General features: G+C 41.1%; 1 protein-coding gene across 2 annotated transcripts in view; it reads right to left on the bottom strand.

Annotated features, from left to right (window-relative positions):
• Positions 1-4,930: 4,930 nt before the first annotated feature.
• SNTB2 (syntrophin beta 2) overlaps positions 4,931-20,952 on the bottom strand; it is a 115,910-nt gene continuing 99,888 nt past the window's right edge. The window contains exons 6-7 of one of the 2 annotated variants that reach the window (XM_072816704.1): positions 12,741-12,925; positions 4,931-12,233 (exon numbers count right to left, since the gene is read on the bottom strand). In XM_072816704.1, the coding sequence (XP_072672805.1) occupies positions 12,141-12,233; positions 12,741-12,925 (278 nt within the window). In that variant the 3' untranslated portion in view covers positions 4,931-12,140. Of the gene's footprint in view, positions 12,234-12,740; positions 12,926-18,735; positions 19,256-20,952 lie in introns of those variants that run through there. The other variant, XM_072816713.1, reaches the window with a different exon arrangement.

Here is a 20,952-nt window from a genome sequence, read left to right as displayed (position 1 = left end):
AGCCGAGTCGCAGGGCGAGCGAGGAGAGCGGCCCAGAGCGGTCGGGCCTGAGCCGCGCGGCTGCCCCCCGGCGGCCACGGCTGGCACTGCAGGCTCCGCCCCCCGCGGCGGCGGGGCGGGGCGGGGCCTGAAGGGGCGGGGCCTGCGGGGCGGGGGCGGGGCGAGGCCAGGGGCCGGGAGGCTAGAAACCCCAAGCCCGAGACCCCGTTTCTAGTAAAATACCGCCTGTAGGACAGTTTTTCTTGCACAGTAAACCTAACTTCCTAGAACTTTGGGTTTCTGACCCCTAATAGGGTTAAACTAATAATTAGTGTCTACTTTGTCAGGCTTTTCAGGGGAATAAATGAGCTAGCTGGTTAACGTCAACAGCGTATCCCACACTGGGGACTCAGTCTCCGGTAATTTATTTTTTTGAGAGACAGAGAGCACGAGCTGGGAGAGGGGCCGACGGAGAGAGGGAATCTCAAGCTGACCCTGAGCAGCGCAGAGCCAGAAGTGGGGCTGATCTCAGGACACAGAGATCATGACCCGAGCAGTAATCAAGAGTCAGATACTTAACTGGCTGAACCACCCAGGCACCTCCTCTGTTAACTATTATTATGACGCTAGTGGTTCTGTCTAAAGTTAGCTCTTGTTTTTTAATATTGATCCTTCTACTTTTCTCTTTAAGAAAGTGGTTTTCTTTCTTTTCTTTTTTTTTAATTTTTTAATTTTTTTTTAAGTAGCCTCTCCACCCAACATGGGGCTTGAACTTACAGCCCCAAGATCAAGAGTTCTTTTTCTTTTTTTAAGACTTTATTTATTAGGGCAGCCTGGGTGGTTCAGCGGTTTGGCACCGCCTTCTGACCCAGGATCTTGGGTCTCCAGGATCCAGTCCCACGTCAGGCTCCTTGCAGGGAACCTGCTTCTCCCTCTGCCTGTGTCTCTGCCTCTCTCTCTCTCTCTCTCTCTGTCTTTTTTTTTTTTTTTTTTTTTTTAAGGATTTTATTTATTTGACACAGAGAAAGAGCACAAGCAGGGGGACAGGCAGAGGTAGAGGGAGAAGCCAACTTCCAACTGAGCAGGAAGCCCAATGTGGGATTTGATCCCAGAACCCTGGGATCACAAGCCGAGCCAAAGACAGATGCCCAACCGACTGAGCCAAAAGTCATGTTCTACCCACTGAGATAGCCAGGTGCCCCAGGGAAGTGGTTTCCTTATACTTCCAGGGCTGGGGCTGGGGGCTTCAGCCTAGTGAACTTCAGTATAGTGCATCTGTGCTAGTTTCTGGGGATGATGCAATGATCAAAACAGCTCTAGGGCAGCCTACAGTTTGAGAAGAAAAATGATGTTCGGGCAACCCTGGTGGCTCAGTGGTTTAGCGCCACCTTCAGCCCAGGGTGTGATCCTGGAGTCCCGCGTCGCGCTCCCTGAATGGAGCCTGCTTCTTCCTCTGCCTGTGTCTCTGCCTCTCTCTGTGTGTGTCTCTCATGAATAAATAAATAAAATCTTTAAAAAAATGATGTTCATCAGGAAAGATGATATAATAAGCGTGTGGAAGCCTATGTGTGAAAATCCATGTACTATGTGAGGGTCTAACAGTCAACATGCCCAAGATAGGTGGTCAGCAAAGGCTCCCACTCAAGAAGAGGTTTGAGGGATGAGGCAGGATTAAGAACACTCCAGGTTGATGAAACAGTCTGTATAAAGGTCTTGCGGCCCTATGGAGACCATTAGTGGAATTTAAGAAACCGGAATAAGGCTCAGATAGGCAGAGGCAGACACTGACAGAGCTGTGTGGGGTGGGGAGGCTTGTATTTGCTGTTTTGCACTTGGCATAGGCACTGTCCTACATCAAGAGGGCAGGGCTGAGTCTTTTCCAAGGCTTGATAGGGACTCACTCAATATATGCTAGAAGTATTAATAATGAGTTCATTAAGAAGTAGTAAGTGAGCAAATTAAAGACAGGGACCCTACTGGTGGATGAGAGTGAGGCGGAGTTAAGAGCACTAAATCCACACACTGAATGGGCTGTATGAATTGGGAGACAGAATTAAAGTGGAAGGCCGTGTGTTTAGTCAGCTAGGGCTGCCATCACAGGATACCACAGACTGGGGGGCTTACACAAGAGAAATTATCTCCATAGTTCTGGAGGCTCCAAGTCCAAGATCAAGTTGTTAGCAGGGTTAGGGCCTCTTTCATTGGCTTTCGAATGGCTGTATTTTGCTGTGTCCTCACAGGGTCTTTCCTGTATGCACATGCAGTGTCCAAGCTTATCTCTTGGATAAGAGATAAGTGTCCATCCCTTATCTCTGTCCAAGTTCCTTTTTTTATTTTAAGACTTTATTTGATAGAGAAAGCACATGCATGCATGAGCACAAGCAGAGGGAGTGGCAGAAGGAGAGGGAGAAGCAGGCTCCTCTTTGAGCAGGGAGATGAGGGGCTAGATCCCAGGACCCTGGGATCATGACTTGAGTCAAAGGCAGATGCTTAACCGAGTGAGCCACTCAGGCACCCTTAAGTTTCCTTTTTTTTTTTTTTTTTTTTTTTATGGACACCAGCCAGATTGGATGAGGTCCCACTCTAACGGCCTCATTTTAACCAAATTGCCTCTTTTTTTTTTTTTTTTTTAAAGGTCTTGGGATCCCTGGGTGGCACAGCAGGTTGGCGCCTGCCTTTGGCCCAGGGCGCGATCCTGGAGACCCGACGTGGGATCGAGTCCCACGTCGGGCTCTTGGTGCATGGAGCCTGCTTCTCCTTCTGCCTGTGTCTCTCTCTCTTTCTCTCTCTGTGACTATCATAAATAAATAAAAAAATTAAAAAAAAAAATAAAGGTCTTATTTATTTATGAGAGACAAGCACCAGAGACACAGGCAAAGGGAGAAGCAGGCTCCATGCAGAGAGCCTGACACAGGACTCGATCCCGGGTCTCCAGGATCAGGCCCTGGGCTGAAGGCGGCACTAAACCGCTGAGCCAACCGGGCTGCCCCCAGTTGCATCTTGTGTTTGCCTATCTCCAAATGTAGTCACCTTCTGAGATGTGGGGGGTTGGGCTTAGCCTATAAATTTGGTGGGGCACAACTTAGCACATAGCCAGGGCTGGGCTTGAGATCCACTGGCTGTGTTCACCTTCTCTTTGTTCTGCTTATTCAGCTTTCTTACGACTCTTGCTTAGCTTCTTTCAGGAGCCTGCAGTACAGAGACACTGACCCTACTGACAAAGCACAGCTTCCCAGGGGACGCTCCCCCTCCTGGAGGGAAGCTCAGTGGTGAGCAGCTGCTTCTGATGGCAGGAAATGGGGACCCCCTCCCCATCTCATTTGGTCACCCATTATTGACTTTCTCTTTGGAGGGTAGCTTGAAAACAAACTCTGAGAACCCCTCAGTTCTACAGTGGTGTTGCCATTGCTGGGGATGGAGGAGTCAGTGGAGGAGGGAGAGGGGAAATAAAGGCACTAAATATCATTTTTGTACTGGTACATACAGCATGTTTAGGCTTCATAAATTTGAATCAGATTGAGAACTTCATATTCTAACTTTCTTACTAGGGCAGAAATCAGATTCTCAGCTCCCACACATTAGAGCTCCCACACTTCAGGTAGAAAGTCATTGACTTGCAAATACACAGTTCCATTTGTTCTTTCTGGCATAGCACTTTCACAGATTGGATTGGGCTGATGCTAACAGGGTGGCACTTGTAAACCTGAGCTTGGACAAATGAGTCAACTCTGTTTAGCCAATACAATCTAGTAAAATCAGACTTCACAAACACCAGCATTCTAGGGCTCATGCCAAGGAGTGGGTTTTTTTGTTTGTTTGTTTGTTTGTTTTGTTTTTAGATTTTACTTATTTTGAGATGGAGAGAACACAAATCAGGGGCAGAGGGAGAAGTAGAACCATTGCTGAGCAGGGAGCCCAGTGCAGGGCTTGATCCCAGGACCCTGGGATCACAACCCAAGCCAAAGGCTGATGCCTAACTGACTGAGCCACCCAGGTACCAAGAGTGGGTTCTTCCTTTTTTTTTTTAAGATTTTATTTTTTTATTCATGAGAGACAGAGAGAGAGAGAGAGAGGCAGAGACACAGGCAGAGGGAGAAGCAGGCTCCGTGCAGGGAGCCCGATGCAGGACTCGATCCCTGGTCTCCAGGATCAGGCCCTGGGCCAAAGGCGGTGCTAAACCGCTGAGCCACCTGGGCTGCCCCAAGGAGTGGGTTCTTAACAATTTTGTTAAGGAATCCTTGTCAGGAGGGTGGGGGCCAAGACTAGGAATAAAAACCAAGTTCAAGTGAGTAACAGTTTGGAGAGGTAGGGCCAGGGCAAAATCTCGTGCACATTGAGTGACTGATGCCCAAATAAATGGAGAGCTGATGATTCCTCTTATGACTCCTAAGAAACCATCTCCACTCCTCTGTGTGACTCAGAGTATAATAAAGCTCAGTTTGATCCAATGATTAAGTTCCTATCAGTGAAAGTCAGTGGTGGAACTAGAAACAAAACTAGGTTTTTAAGAGTTTGGATTGCCCTAAATCTGCTGCACCAGAAGAGACTGATGAGACATGACAACCAACTGGCACTTGTGGTACTGGATAGGATCCTGCGCCAGAAAGGAAAAGGAGACGCTGCTGGGACAACTGGCACCAGGTAAATGTGGTCTGTGGCTTGGGTGGTGGTGGTGGTGGAGATAGTGGTGTGCCGGTGTTGACTACCTGGTGGGAAGGGTGGAACGGTGGCAATGCAGGAGAGTCTTGTTGTGTTTGGGAGGTACACACTGAGGATTTAAGTGAGATAGATAGAGCATAATGTCAGAGGAAGGCAAGAGAGGATACCAGAACAAATGTAAAATGCTAACAACTGGGAAATCAGAGTGAAGAGGGTGTAGGAGATCCTTGTACTGCTCTTGAAATTTTCCTGTAGGTTTGAAAACATTTTAACATAAAAAGAAAAGAAAAAATACAAGTCTAAAAGCATTTTTTTATTTACAGTATAAAGGTTACAAAGGTATATGTATTTATATATATAATACCCTTAAGTTACAAATTGTCATTGTAATGTACAATGCTATATGTTGATGTGCAACTCAAGGGGAAGTGTTGTCTATGCATTTATATTTATAGAGTACACATAAAGCTTTTTTTTTTAATTATTAAGAACACAAATACTGCCCTGTTTTATGCCATAAGTTTTGATTTGGTAGTCTGGTGATACCAGAGGATTTGATAACTAAATTTAAACAACACTTAAAAAGAAGTCTTGTTTAAATAACAAGGTTCTAAAAAGAAGAAAAACCAGAATGTCACATACTTTTAATTCTTTTGTAGAAGTATTATTCTAGCTTTCTAAAACCTAATACTTGTTGTGTGGAACAAAATACATACAAGGGAGTATAATCAGAATTTGCACAGATTAGCCAATATAGGCCTTCATAGGTAGTGGTTTGCCACATTATCTTCTAGAAGACCTTGGGTCTGGTACCAAAAGGGAAACAAATTCTTTGGGCACCAAGGTCTTACCATGCTGAACACATCCAACAGACTGTAAACATAATACTGGAGTCTTAAGCTGGGAAAAAAATACAAAAGTAAAATTGATTCTTGTAATAAGGATAGACTTGCCACAGGTGTGAAGAATATCATGGAGACTGATGATTGTGCCAAACCCAAAACTTAGTTGAAATTACTTCCTCTTCCCCATATTCTAGTAATTCACAAAACAGAAGTGGAACATGGGACAGACACCCTCTAGAACAGGACTAAGACAGGAGAAAAGCACTTCTGCCGACCTAGGAGGAGCAGACACTTACACGACAATACTTATGTGCTGGTTCCAATAACATAATCATTAGCACCTGATTGTCAAAGGGTAGGTGTAAAGGCCAACACATCATAGGCATGACCTAATTTGTGCTGCACTACTCCAGGACGCTTGAAAACAAAGGGGAGTGAGCCCATGAGACTCTGTTCCCTGTGCGATTCCAATCACAGGTGACTGAGGTACTTTCTGGGTATGACGAAGGAAGCTGCCTTAAAAGCTGACCCTGGTCAAAAATGGAAGAAGGTATGGTGGATGGAAGGGGACTGTCACTGTATGAAAATTATGGAAAAATTCAATTAGCCTCTCTTGTTTCCTTTAGGTGTCCTTTTTATTGAGTTTGAGTGTCAATGTGTTCTAGAATAAGTGAAATTTTGCTAGGTTTAAAATATCTGCATTTTGACACATCATTACAAATATTCCTTTTACCATGTATAAGGACTTTTCAGCCAATGAGGTGTAAAGGATTAAGTGTGGAAGTGCATGGATCAGCACAACTTGTAAATATACACTCAGCTTTGCTATTTATAGTTAAAAGGAGCAGTTTTTTTTTTTTTTTGAGCAGTTTTTAAAAAAGATTTTCCTGTTGATCTATTTTGGGAACAGAGCTTAAGTTTTGTTATTGGTGTGATTTATTCCTAGGGATATTCTACATGTTTCCTTCCAAACTAAAGTCTAATTATTTTTTCTTTAAGATTTTTATTTTTAGGTAATCTGTAGACCCAATGTGAGGCTCAAACTCACAACCCCGAGACTGAGTCACCTGCTCCGCCAACTGAGCCAGTCAGGCACCCCACTAAAGTCTAATTTTGCATTAAGAAAATTAAGCATAATAAAAAGAATGACCTACTTAAATGTACTTGGAGTTCTTTCACATTAGCATGAACCAAAGACTGAGCATCATTTTAAACATTTTCCAGTTAGCCACAGGAGAACTACAGATGTATTTTGGTAAAGGTATTAAGTGCTTAATTATTTAACGGCTGCTTGATTGATATATGGCATGGTGTAACTGAGAAATAATGGATTATGTGCTACTTGAGGGCAGGAACTTTCTTCTGGACCCTTGGGAGTGCCTAATAAATGCTTATTAGATGAAACAATACTTGAATTAGTATGTCATTCATTAGCCTTGCAGTTTCAGAATTCCTCCAGGCCCCCAAAGAACCTTTTTCTGTATTCCTGAGAGACTTCTCTATCACTTTGGAAGAGGTGATAGAGCACTCAAGTTCCAAGGGTATAAAATGTGACTAGGATAAAGAGGGACTCAGAAACTAAAATAAAGCGTGTCAACAGCATGGAGGTAGGATAACAAGAGGACTGAGTAAAGGTACTAGAAATCTACCAGAGTAGCTAATCTAACAATACAATAAAGTATCATTTCTCTATTAATAGCTTTTTGGTTTCAACCAATCTATTTTGGAGCAATTCAAGGATTACAGTTCAGATGGTAGATTTTTGTTGAATATAATCAAACCTTCATTAGAGAACAAGGAGTCATTTGCAAATGGCATTATTTATGAATCACATCAAATGCAGAATCACTTTTAAAACTTAAATGTGCTTTGGTTCAGTCACCTGAAGTGGGAAGAAGAAGAGGTGGCAGGAGATTAAGCTCAAGTTTATCAGTTTTGAAACAAAAGAAGAAATCTTATAAAAGTATTTTGTTAATACATAACAACTGTTCTTTCAGTTGGTAGTTTAGCTAGTATCAAAAAAAGACAACAGATGTACAGGTGTGCTCTATGAACCTATTTTTGGTACTTTATTTTAACTAAAAATTCTATGCTTTGATAGAATTTGCCAGATTTTTCTTTAAAGAGAAATGGTTTCAAATCTGCCACTAAGTAGTCTATTTCTAGCATAAATTTCACTTATCATTACATGATAGGAGTAGCTATGTTGCTCAAAAACACATAATCCTGATATATAACATAATTATTTTATAACTGTCTGTTATCACACATTTATTGTCTATATACCCAGCACAGGGAAGGAGACAGTTTTAAAAAAGGCGGCAGGGGAGAGACTGCTACTGTCAATCTTTGAAGACGCTATGTAGAAAGTCAAAAGAATTCTAGATTACCAAGCAATCTTGAGAAACAGAACAGTAGCAAATGGCAGATTCCTCTGCTTTCATCTTCAAGAGGGAAAAAAAAGTCACAATAACAAATTTAACTGAAAGAGATTTTCAAACTCAAGACAGAATATAATATAATACTACCTGGTACATTATAGACCTGATGGAGATATACATACAAAAAGAATGAATATGATTATGGTCAAATTCAACTTAAAGTTTAAGCAAAGTCCCAAATTTAAAGAAGTCTCTTTTCCTTATTTGATCTGACCAGAGCAATCTGCTTTGAGACCAAAGAGATCTGGCATTTTACTTCTTCATTAGCAATCGAAAAAAGATGACCTTTGGCTTTCTAACCAGCCATTCATTCATGGTGTCAATGGTGGATGGCAGTGACAATGAAATGTATGCTGGATATTTGGATAATTTCAATATTATGTACAATCAATAGCTTATAACCAGTGAAAATAATAAGAACAAAGTTCAGCGTAAATGTCCAAGATAAGACACAAAAAAGCAGAGAAAGTGCTTAAGTCTACAGGTCTTCCCTGAAAGCTTCAAAAATGTTTAACTTTTAAGTAGGTAGGGCTTTTAATAGAATTTGCATAGCAGCTTACAATATAATTTGCATTTAAAAATATGGAGATTCTTCTATGTTTTTGAAAACATACAAATATATCCACATGCATATAAATTAAACAAGAAGACCTGGAGGTTCTCACAAAATTAAAAAAAAAATCCATCACAACCTTTTCTCAAAAGTGGTCACACTTCTGTCCATCAAAATCATTTACAATGAAAACTTTTTCTGGGAGAAACATAATCTTGTCCAGATTCCACACAGCTAAATTTAAAAAAAAGAATAAATTTTGGTTTATTAGCTAAGTGCATTTAATCAGCTGAAAAAAGCTTTGTTGCCATTCTACTTAGGAAGATAAATTAGGAAAACAAATAATCAGAGACAACTTTAATCATTTGTTGGTTAGATTTTTCCACTTATAAAAATATAAAAAATAAATAATTCAACCTCTCCTGCCATCTAATAATGTTCCACAATAAAGTTGTGAGGGTACAGCTGATAAAAGCAGGCACTATCAGACTTTACCTAGCCTAAAAAGTGCTAAAACATGGCTTTAAAATAGATGAATGACATTTAATGTAATATTTTTGATTGCTTGTGCATGTTCCAATATTTAACCTGAAACTGTCTACTAGATAGGTGAGTTTACAGTTATAACTATCTAATAAATACTGTATAAACATACATTAAAGTATTTCTTCATATAAGATCTTAGAAACTAATTTTCAGATAAGGTTTGTTTGATAACTTCAGGAAAGGGCTTACCTTTTTCAGAAAAGAAATAACTGAGCCTTTTCTTTCTTTCTTTTTTTGGAGAGCAAAATGAGAAATTTAGGGAGTGAGGAAGAATTTTCACATGCCAATTGGCTACTGGTAGACACATCTGTGTGGAATATGGAGAAGATGTCTAAGCCCCAGGTCTGGGGTTAGTTGAGAGCACAGGAAGCGGGTCCATTGGGATGAGGTGGACACTACTCTGCAGTTTCCATTCTACACATGGAAGCCCACAACATTCCCAACAATATTCCCAATTCAAAATGAAAAAGAAATGACAAGTTAAGCTGTTCTATAAAATATGTGAAATACCAAAAATGCCCATTTTTAGTTACCATTTGAAAATATTTTGCCATATTTTGGCATCTTAATACAAAATACCTATTTATCTAGGCTGTCCCATTCATAAAAAGCACTTCATTTGTGGTTTGAAAATTCCACAAACACACTTAACTGAAGAACAACCTGGTCATCCATGATGATGATTGGAAAGCTGCTGATGTTAAAAAAGCAGCTTAAGGGCTCTTGCTGTCAGGGGTGCTAGTGGTCAAAGGAAACCTCCCACATATTTTTATTTCACATTAAGACTCCAAAGATTAAAAAACAAAACAAAACAAAAAAAACCCTATGGACCTTGGTGTTATATGTGACAGTTCAAGCTTGAACAAAATGAGTCAAAATGGCTCACACGCCTTACCTTCTCCTGCTCACATCTTCATCACATCTTTTTTAGAGACCTTTTTCATAGAATTTATGAGCACCAGGGCTTAGAAGTTCCCCCTGAAAATATTCTCAGTGGCTTAGCCTTTCACACCACCACCAACAACAAAAAACCCCAAACAAATGGCTTTGCTGCAGTCTGTGGCTGCATGTGCAACTTTTCAGGTTAATAATGCTTTCATGGCAAAGAGTGTCTAAGCTCCCTTATCTGAGGGTATTATGTGTTGAAATTCTGCTTCCAGAAATCATAGCTGGACCTTCAAGATTCTATTTTTTTGTTCCCTTGCAAATTTACTTCACATGGAACCAAACATAGGTTTATAAATCCCTAAAAGATAAAGTTCTTGAAAGACATACTCTAGATTTCAATTTCCAGTTTTAGGTGGATCAAATAACATTTCTAGAACTGTAGCTGGGGGAAGAACAGTTCTCTCTCCCTGGCCTCTACATGTGGTTAATCTCATGTACAAGGAGGACTGACCGACAGGCAGAGGGGAGACAATGGGGTTACATTGTCTAATTCACTAACTCTCTCCTCATGAATCTGCTCTTTAAGATGTTCCACCTAGGTCAGTCTGGACTCACACCAAATAGCTCATGTTTTGCATTTATGGTTGTGGGTTTTTCCTATTTGGAGTGCTACCCTCTCCTCCACTCTCCAGAATGCTCACATCTTCTTTATGGCACTCCTGGTAAATCTCGTGAGAACTGTTCCTAGACTTTCCTTCAGAGAACATCCAAGTCAATATAACCTTTTCTTTCAGATCTGGGGGCTGTGGTAATCTTGACATCTTATACAGCTATTATACTATTTTAAATGTTTTCAGATATATACCTCCCTCATTATCAGGAAAAACAAGCTGAGCGTGATTCTTTAATACTACAAAATCAGCAATCTTACTGGTACTAAGTCCTAATGATGACATCTGGCAATGCTTAGCAAAACCCAGGAAACTGTTCCATGGTCTCGTCACCCTGCCCACTGCAGAATGCATTACTATGCCAACATCACTGAGTTAGCAGCTGCCTGTCCATGCCACTCTGCTGCCACAAAGGGAGAGGACCAGGGCCAGGATCCTGCATGGGCTCACAAAGCCCAAAACAGCTCAATATGATGTTTGTGCTGAAGAGCTGGCTTTACAGGCAGAGCCTACTCTTTAAGCTAGTGGGCTCTCCAGGATTTATTTTCCTCAATGAGATCTGCCCACTAGAAAAGACACTACTAAGGAAATTCATCTCAAAGTCTATTCTTCAAAACTAAGATGGATGATCTCCCTGGAATGGCAGTGATATCCAGTTATTCAAATAGTGACTAATAAAGCTCCACTAACCCTAACCAAAGGCACATTTGGTAAGCAATAAAAAATGGCTTAGGCTAAAATGAGGATTTTCTTTTAAAAGAAATCTTATCATCCCCTGGCTCCTACCAAAGATAAATCAGAAAAATCTAAAGCAAGCAAACCTCTTCTTTCAGATCAGTGGTTTCCAACTTGGTCACCACTAGAAAGGGAGTGGAAGGCAACACTAATAAAATTTCACAAATTTTAAGTCCTAATGTTAGCACTGATGAGTGACAAAGCTTGTGGTGTGTTGGAAAGGTGATGATGACCAGGGTGAGATGCACGAGAGCCAAGACAGATGGGAGAATGCTTTGGTGTGCAATTCGAGGACTTCGAAAGGTGGAAGGATTAAGTGACAGTAGCCTTTGACAGAATGTACAGCCTATTTGGAATGGCCAAGAAGCACAGGCGGCTGTCAACTAGCATGTGGGAAGAGATGGTTGAACTAAGCCAGACACCAAGGCTAAGCTTGAAACAAATCCTGCAAGAAGAAACAAAAACAACTCATGGATATTTGATTATGTCCCCCAAAAAACCCCACAACGAACCATCCTTCTTCACAGGGGAAATAAACCTAGTGACTTAGAAACCACATTGGGAAACGAGGCAATAAATCAACAGCTTCAGTTTGGAGCTTATTAGAGTCCTAGAATTTCTGGCAAAGGTAGCTTGTGAAAGGCAGGCTCTTCTTTAAACACGGTTACTGTTCAGCAGTGATCTGCAGGTTCTTGTCAAGGCACTGTGCTGGAGGAGAGAGCAAAGAGCTTGCTTTTTGTGCTTTTTGTGTTTTTTTTTTTTTTTTTTTTGAGGTGGAAATACTTCTTGTGACATTCAAGACTCTTTTCTGATTTTTTGCTGCTCATACGAGCAGTCCCATGCGAGTGACTTTGGCTGACAAGAATGTGTGCAACACAAATACGATGGGCTTCGGACAAGAGTGCAGGTCCATGGTCTGTGGAGAAAGCACATGAATTATCACTACCACACACAGAAGCTTTCATAAACAGAAACAAAATAAACACATTTGGATGAGATATTCTACATTTTTAAAAGATTTTATTTATTTATTCATGAGACACACACACACACAGAGATAGGCAGAGACATAGGCAGAGGGAGAAGCAGGCTCCACACAGGGAGTCTGACGTGGGACTCGATCCCAGAACCCCAGGATCAGGCCCTGGGCCGAAGGCGGCACCAAACCGCTGAGCCACCTAGGCTGCCCCAATCAATAAAATCTTTAAAAGAAAAAAAAAAGGAATGATTTCCTAGCGTGGGTAAAAGAAAAACACACGTGTACACACAAACCCGAAACCAGAATCCAATACATCTTGAAATCTGAAGAACAATCTCCTGACTCCAGATGGACTATCAATCCATAATTTTCTATATAGAAGGTAAGAAACAATGAGAAAGAAAGATAATACCTATTAAACATACTTTTCAGAAACACCCTTACCAGTTCTCCCTCAGGACCACCAAAATCCAGGTACAGATTTCTGATGCCATCATCAGCAGACATTTTCAGCCTTTCAAAGGGGTAGCGGTACAATATGCTGCTGGAACCTCCATTTTCCTTGGAGATGGTGAACCCATTTTCATAGTGGACAGTCAATCTTACCTCTTGGCCATTTAGTGTGCAGCCTGTTGAAGACAAGGAAAATCCATCATTGATAAAGTTACTACTTTAGTTATCAAGTGGAAAAGGATGCTTCTGACTTAAAGGAAAAAGAATCTTTACTTGAGAATATGTGATACCTACCTGATTTAGAACTCCTTAAAGTAAGTTTTGTTTTGGTTGCTTGGATCAACATCTTGATTGAGGCGAGAAAAAAAGTATCTTTTTCTATGACACCTGATCTGATTCAGTTTGATTCAGTGAGTATCTATTAAACATTGGGCCTGGCAGTAGACCGTGTGTGCAGAAGTAACAGGCACGGTCCCTGCTCTCAAGGACTTCATAAATGAATAGGCATAAACATGAAATTCCTAACTGTATTAGGTAGAATGTATAGAACATGACTAAAACACTAGAACGAATAAGGCCAAAATCAAGGAAAAGTTTCCTGGAGGAGTTGGGACTTCAGACAAGCCCTAAAGAATAGGTCAGACTGGATAGGCAATACAGAAAGGTTTTCAGTGAGCAAGAAGAAAAAAAAACAAACGAGAAAAGGCAGAGATGCCTTTTAGGGGTAGTAACATGGTTTGGTTGGTATTGGTGAAGAGGATGAAGATAATGTTCATTATTGAAGGTAGTGGCTATAGTTAGCCAATGTCAGTCCTGTCAAAGATAAAATTCAAAGGATTGATCTGAATTGATAGGGGAAAAAAAACTTTAATCAAGACGACACATGCCTTCTGTCAAGATTGGTGAAGTTTCTGTTTCAATAACATGTGAGCAGTTTTGTTAGTATCGGAGCTACAAGTATAAGGTCCTCTGAGACCTGGAAATTAACTCAGCCCTTGGAAAGATGAACTTCAATAAAGGATCAGAGTCACACTATGCTCGGTCACAAAAAGTAGCTTCCAAATAAGTGAGTCCTCCTACCCAGACCAATCAGGGTATTCTTTTACTCCACTTGCAAAAACATTCAATTAGTTAAGACAGATCTGTGTTTAAAAATAAGGAATAAGAAAGAAGAACAGACAAATATTGGCAGTGTCCCTTCTCAGCACAACTTAAAGAAGAGGATTTTGGACAAAAGACTTCGAATATTAGTTATCCTCAGGAAAAAAAACCTCAGGGGCGAAACATGGATAAAACTACTTGTAGAAAGTAATTCAATGCAATGATCTCCGAATAAATAGCTAAGGGTTTGGAGGAAGAACAGATTCTAATCAAAGCAACCAGGATACAGTTTTCATGAGAATTTTATTCTATCAACATCCCTGAAGCCTTGGCATAGTCTAGGATAGTGAAATCTGATTAGAAGAGAGGGGTCAGTTCTAGTCCAGAAAAGAAAAGCTCAAAGAACAAGGATCTGTTCTTGACGCACTGGCTAGAGAAGGCGCCACGCAGGTGGGTGAGTATTTCTGCCTCCAGGTGTGTCGCTAGTGGGGCCAGATCAGGTGACTGCAACTAGCAAAGCCAAGTCATTAACAGCATAAAAAGAAGTTTCCTAAAGGTTCTGTTTAGGATTGTTTCCCCCCATGAGGGAAGGAAAGGAAAGCAAATGTAGTGTCTGCATGTTACTTAAGAAAAAACTGGGGCACCTGGGTGGCTCAGTTGGTTAAGTGTCTGCTTTCAGCCCAGGTCATGATCCCAGGGTCCTGAGATCAAGCCCCACAGACTCGATCTCAAATTTTGAAAAAGAAAAACAGAATATTGTTTATGATCATTTCAAATTTGAAAGGAAGGACGTTACACCGAATATGTTTGGGTTTAGAAGTGAGTTTGTTTTAATTTAAAATTATAATTAATACCAGATAATTTTGAAAATATAAATTGGTCATAACAATACTGTGCCTAATAGTTCTTAGTTTAGTGGTTTCTCCCTAAATGGTAGGTAAACATAGTGAAGCAATGGTGATTAAGTACCTGGCACCTCTCATCCTCAGATGGTGTCAGGAGTAGTGCACTAAAGAGCAAAAAGCCTCTGACTGATTTAACAAATATGTGAGTGTGTGTGTGAGTGCCTGGAGGGCAGGCAGCTGTGATAAGTGGCCCTACTCTGATGGGACAGGATCTAGGACTTAGTGAAGCTTTGAGCTGTTCCCAGTGGCTTATTACAACCATCCTGATTCAACTAAAATCCTTTTATGGGCTGTAAATCCACTATGCAACTCAATTTATAGGTAAGTCAGTAAAAAAGGTAATGTGCTGATTTTGCTTAACAGAGCTGTTGTCAGAAATATAAAAAGACACAACAGCAGCATTCAAGAACAATCACAGAACATCAAATACTAAAGTTTAAGAAACAGAAAAAATACCACAGTTTTTGAGGTAATCAAGGGAGGAAGAGAAACATCTAGTGCCCAGCAATGGGGGCTTTGTGTTCCTTTTGGAGGGTACAATGTGGGTTTATGGTGTTAAGAGCTCAAGTTAGGGGAAGCGACTTCATAAGCCTAGACCCAGAATAATTAGAAAACTACATGAAGACTTAACAGTCTAGTAAAGTTGTGAATTATGTGTTAGTTTGCTGGTTTGTTTGTCCATTAAATCATTTATTGCTATTTTTTAAATTCTTTGCTTTCATAGGGCAGTAAGGATGACAGATTGGTCATCACAAACTACACTGGAGAAATCATTGTGGGTTTTTTTTTTTTTTTAAGATTTATTTATTTTAGAGAAAGAGTCGGTGGAGGGACATAGGGAAAGGAAGACAAAGAATGTCAAGCAGACTCCCTGTTGAGCTCAGAGCCCAAATTGGGGCTCAGTCTCAACATCCTGGGATCATGACTTGAGCTGAAACCAAGAGTCAGATGCTCAACCAAGTGAGCCACGCCAGCACCCCAAGAAGTCATTGTTTAGAGCACTTATTATGTGCCAGATACATAGCTACATGTTATATTATGTGTTAGGTGCTGTGAGATACAGAGCTAAATAACAGATACATCTTATTCAGACTAGTGAGAGAGAAAGAAAAGGAAATATGAATACGGAAGAATGAACTAAGTCCTATACTAGGGAGATGGACAAGACACTGGGAAGATAGAGGAAGGGGGTAGACTAACTGGGAAACTGAAAAAACGCTTAATTGGAGGCACTAATTTGCTGGGGCTTAAGTAACAATGACAAGCATAACAGTGGACACTTTGTTGAGTGAATACTATACACCAGAATTAGTTAATTGTGACATTTTAACTCCTCTAAAAATCTCAAACTTTCAGGGTTGTTTTTTTTTTTTTAAGATTTTATTTTATTTATTCACGAGAGACACACAGAGACGGAAAGAGAGGCAAAGACACAGGCAGAGGGAGAAGCAGGCTCCATGCAGGGAGCCTGACATGGGACTCGATCCCAGGACCCCGGGATCACACCCTGAGCTGAAGGCAGATGCTCAACCATTGAGCCACCCAGGCATCCCAAACTTTCAGGGTTTTTGGAAAATTTTATTACCAAGTAATACGTTCAACAGATTCAAATTTAGAAAATTTGGAATTTTGGAAACTGAAAATTTCAGTTTCAAATTTTGGAAAATTTTATTACCAAGTAATACGTTCAACAGATACTCTCATCAATTCTCTACGTTCATCTCAACCCTGAGACCTACTTCATCACCCACCCACAACCTGGAATAGGGGTCAGGGACAAGGTAGTGATCAGGGATGGGGTGAGAGATGGTATGGGGAAGGCTATGCGCACACTAACCACCTAAAACAAGGAATCTCCAGTTTACCACATGTACTCTCATCCATGCTCAATCATTCTGAACCAAGTTCTCTGAGGAGAATCTCTCTGTATCATTAATAACGCCCATTAGAAAATTCTCTGACTTCACATTTAAGGTTCGATCATTACACTCAATTTTTTTTTTTAAGAGAGAAAGAATGGGTCCATGCAGGGGGGAGGGGCAGAAGGAGGAGGAGAGAGAGAATCTTTTTTTCTTTTTTTTTGCAGAGAGATAGAGAATCTTAAGCAGACTCTGCACCCAGCATGGAACTCATCACGGAGCTCAATCTCACAACCCTGATATCATGACCTGAGCTGAAATCAAGAGTGAGCTGCAGGGACACCTGGGTGGCTCAGCGGTTGAGTATCTGCCTTCAGCCCAGGGTATGATTCTGGAGTCTCAGGATCGAGTCCCTCAGTGGGCTCCCTGCATGGAGCCTGCTTCTCCCTCTGCCTGTGTCTCTGCCTCTCTCTCTCTCTCTCTCTCTCTGTGTCTCTCATGAATAAGTAAATAAAATCTTAAAAAAAAAAAAAAAAAAGAGTCAGCTGCTCAGGGTGCCTGGGTGGCTTAGTTAAGTGTCTGCCTTTGGCTCAGGTCATGATTCCAGGGTCCTAGGATTGAGCCCTATGTTGGACTCCCTGATCAAAGGCATGTTTGCTTCTCCCCCTCCTCTGCCATTCCTAACTTGTGCGCTCTTTCTCTCTCAAATGATTAAAACCTTAAAAATAAAAGTCAGGCAAGCAACCAACTGAGCCACCCAGGAGCCCTTCAACATTTCCCTTTAAACTAGATCTCTCCCATTAACATTTTAAATGTTCAAACCTCTCATTATTAGAAGAAATGCCATTACTCAACCCCTCACCTTTCTTCTCTCTTTTAAAAGATTTTATTTTTGGGATCCCTGGGTGGCGCAGCGGTTTAGCACCTGCCCTTGGCCCAAGGCGCGATCCTGGAGACCCGGGATTGAATCCCACATCGGGCTCCCTGCATAGAGCCTGCTTCTCCCTCTGCCTGTGTCTCTGCCTCTCTCTCTCTCTCTCTCTGTGTGTGACTATCATGAATAAATAAATAAAATCTTAAAAAATATTTTATTTTTAAGTACTCTCTATATGCAGTGTGGGTTCAGACTTACAACCCCAAGATCAGGAGTCCCATGCTCTATCAACTGAGCCTGTCAGGAGCCTCTCTCTTTCTTTTTAAAGGAGCTGTTTTTTGGGATGCCTGGGTGGCTCAGCGGTTGAAAGTCTGCCTTCAGTTCAGGACGTGATCCAGGAGTCCCCAGGCTTGAGTCCCACATGGGGCTCCCCGTGGGGAGCCTACTTCTCCCTCTGCCTCTCTCTGTTTTTCATGAATAAGTAAATAAGATCTTAACAAAAAAAAAAGGAGCTGTTTTTTTAATTTTATTTTATTTATTTATTCATGAGAGACAGAGAGAGAGAGACACAGGCAGAGGGAGAAGCAGGCTCCATGCAGGAGCCTGACGTGGGACTCAATCCCTGGTCTCCAGGATCACACCCTGGGCTGAAGGCAGCATTAAACTGCTGAGCCACCCGGGCTGCCCAAAAGGAGCTGTTTTTAATGAGTTTATCCATGTTTCACTTCCCATTCAATCCTCAGCCCTCTTGCAGTCTGCCACTGCCCTCATGAAGCATCTTTCCCCCAAGGACACCAATAATCATCTCCATGTTGCTGAATCCAACCAGTTCTTGTCTTGATATTTTTAAGTACTCACTGTCAGATGTATACCCAGTTTCTATTTCTCCATTCTTCTTTTACAGTCAAACCCCAATTTTAATCAGGTTTCTACTCTTTCCTCATGTGTTTCAAAGAAGGGTGATTTCAAATTCAAGGGTAGATAGATCGCCCCTGAGCCAATCAGAGCTTGGCTTTCCCCTGGTGACTATTGTTGGTTCAAAGTAGAGACATGAGCCAAACTGGCTCAATCGGATTAAAAAGAAATACAACTGGGAAGGGAAAACCACCTCTCACCTTTTATTCTTGCTCTTTCTTTTATGTAGATACTATACTTCTTTAATGTTTAATCTAGTTTTAAAGGGGATTTTCTGTTAAATTAAGCCTAAACGATCCTCACTGATACATTTAACCCTGCTGGCCATTTCTTTCCTTCGTCCTATGGTTTCCCTGATGCTTATGGTCCCCACCCACCTAGTTTTCCTTCTAGCACTCTGGCTACTACCTCACAATCTGCTAAGTGGGAGAGATGCTGGCTTTTTCAAACTATGGGATATTGCTGAGTACAATGACATACATTAAAGATAACTTTCTAAGCAGTTTTCCAATAGTAAAAAATTTAATAAGGCAAAGAGGAGAAAAGGTTCATTAATAAATTTATTGTGTTACATCAAGATGAATACTGGTAAATACATCCTATGGTTTCTACTTTGTCTTTTTATTTTATTTCATTTTTTAATTTTTAATTTTTTTTACTGTGTGTCTTTTTAAATGAAAGACTACTGGAGATTGCCAGTGTATCATGAAGGACAAAGACCCTAATGTCAAATCCTGTTTCTGCTGCTCTGGGGTCAGTTACTTGGTATGAGGCCCTGGAAGGTTCCAGTATTTCCAGCAAAACTCTTCCTTCAGTAGCTGCAGGACTGTGCCACCTTGGGCTCTTCTAAGTCTTCCAGAAAAAAAACAGAAGGGAATGGGCTTTGTAAGTTCAATATGGCCTGATTGCCCAGGACTCTCTCAGAGAAAGGCTGGAGCAAAATTCTCTGTTACTGCACATGAAAAATGCCAGTCTATCAAGTAGAATCAATGGGCTGATCACGCCCAGGGTTACAAAGAATATGGCACTATGTTCCTTTGTTTTACCTATTTGATCAAAGGCATGAAGTAGGTCTTATTTATTTTTTTCTCTTATTACATACAAAGCACAGCACTTCGTAAGTAATAAAATACTCAATAAGTATTTGTTGATTTAATGAATCGAGAGAAACTGATACTGTATATATCCTCCAAGAGTTTAATCTGGACATAAGAATGAGTCACTTAGAGGGGGAAAATCAGGGGCTGAAGGCACTGATTTTGGATTCAGAAAAGATCCAATTCAAGCCTTCACCACATTAACCCCAGTTCTTTCATCTTAAAAATGGAGGTAATAAAACTTGCATTAGAAATGTGTGTGTTGGGCAGCCTGGTGGCTCGGCAGTTTAGTGCTGCCGTCAGCTCAGGGTGTGAGCCTGGAGACCTGGGATCGAGTCTCACGTTGGCTCCCTTGCATGGAGCCTGCTTCTCCCTCTGCCTATGTCTCCGCCTCTCTCTCTGTGTCTCTCATGATTAAATAAATAAAATCTAAAAAAAAAAAAAAAAAAAAAGAAGTGTGTGTGTGTTAGGGTCAGAGGAAACAGGAATTCCACTTATGACTTATAACAACTCTGAGAAGTACTTATTCTTTCTGCTTCTGTCCTTCTTACTTAAAAGGCAGGGCTTATGCCTACCGTAACTTTTTCTTTTTTTTTTTTTTTTTTAAGATTTTATTTACTTATTCATGAGAGACACACAGAGACAGGCAGAGACATAGGCAGAAGGAGAAGCAGGCTCCCCAGGGGGAGCCCAATGTGGGACTTGATCCCCGGACCAGGATCATGCCCTGAACCAAAGGCAGATGCTCAACTACAGAGCCACCCAGGTGTTCCTACTGTACCTATTTTAGTATAGCCAGTTAAAGTACAAAGTATACACTCAATCCATATTTGGCCAGTAGATGAATAAAAATTCAAGACAATTTTACAAAATTGACAACACTGTAAAAGCAAACTCTCTCATCATATACGCTAATACTAAAAATACTTTAAATGCTCATTTTTTTCTCCTCTTGCGGATCTTCTACATATTTACTAATGCAACTCTTCCTGTATCTACTACTACTTCTTAGTCTTTATGACACCAAAATTACAGAAATGCAGAGTATCTTCATAAAGTTCTTGTTTGATTTAAAAATTGTAATAGTTGGGATCCCTGGGTGGCGCAGCGGTTTGGCGCCTGCCTTTGGCCCAGGGCGCGATCCTGGAGACCCGGGATCGAATCCCACGTCGGGCTCCCGGTGCATGGAGCCTGCTTCTCCCTCTGCCTATGTCTCTGCCTCTCTCTCTCTGTGTGACTATCATAAATAAATAAAAATTTAAAAAAAAAAATGTAATAGTTAAAAAAAAATTGTAATAGTTTGAGTAATTGGTATAATAAAATTAGCCTTTAAAAGCATACTTAGGGGGCAGCCGCAGTGGCTCAGCAGTTTAGCGCCACCTTCAGCCCGGGGCCTGATCCTGGAGACCCAGGATCATGCATGGAGCCTGCTTCTCCCTCTGCCCGTGTCTC

Source organism: Canis lupus, chromosome 3, assembly GCF_048164855.1.
Source record: "Canis lupus baileyi chromosome 3, mCanLup2.hap1, whole genome shotgun sequence".
Classification (NCBI taxonomy): domain Eukaryota; kingdom Metazoa; phylum Chordata; class Mammalia; order Carnivora; family Canidae; genus Canis; species Canis lupus.
The sequence above is the reverse complement of the archived record's forward strand: the minus strand, read 5'-3'. Positions and strand labels throughout refer to the sequence as shown.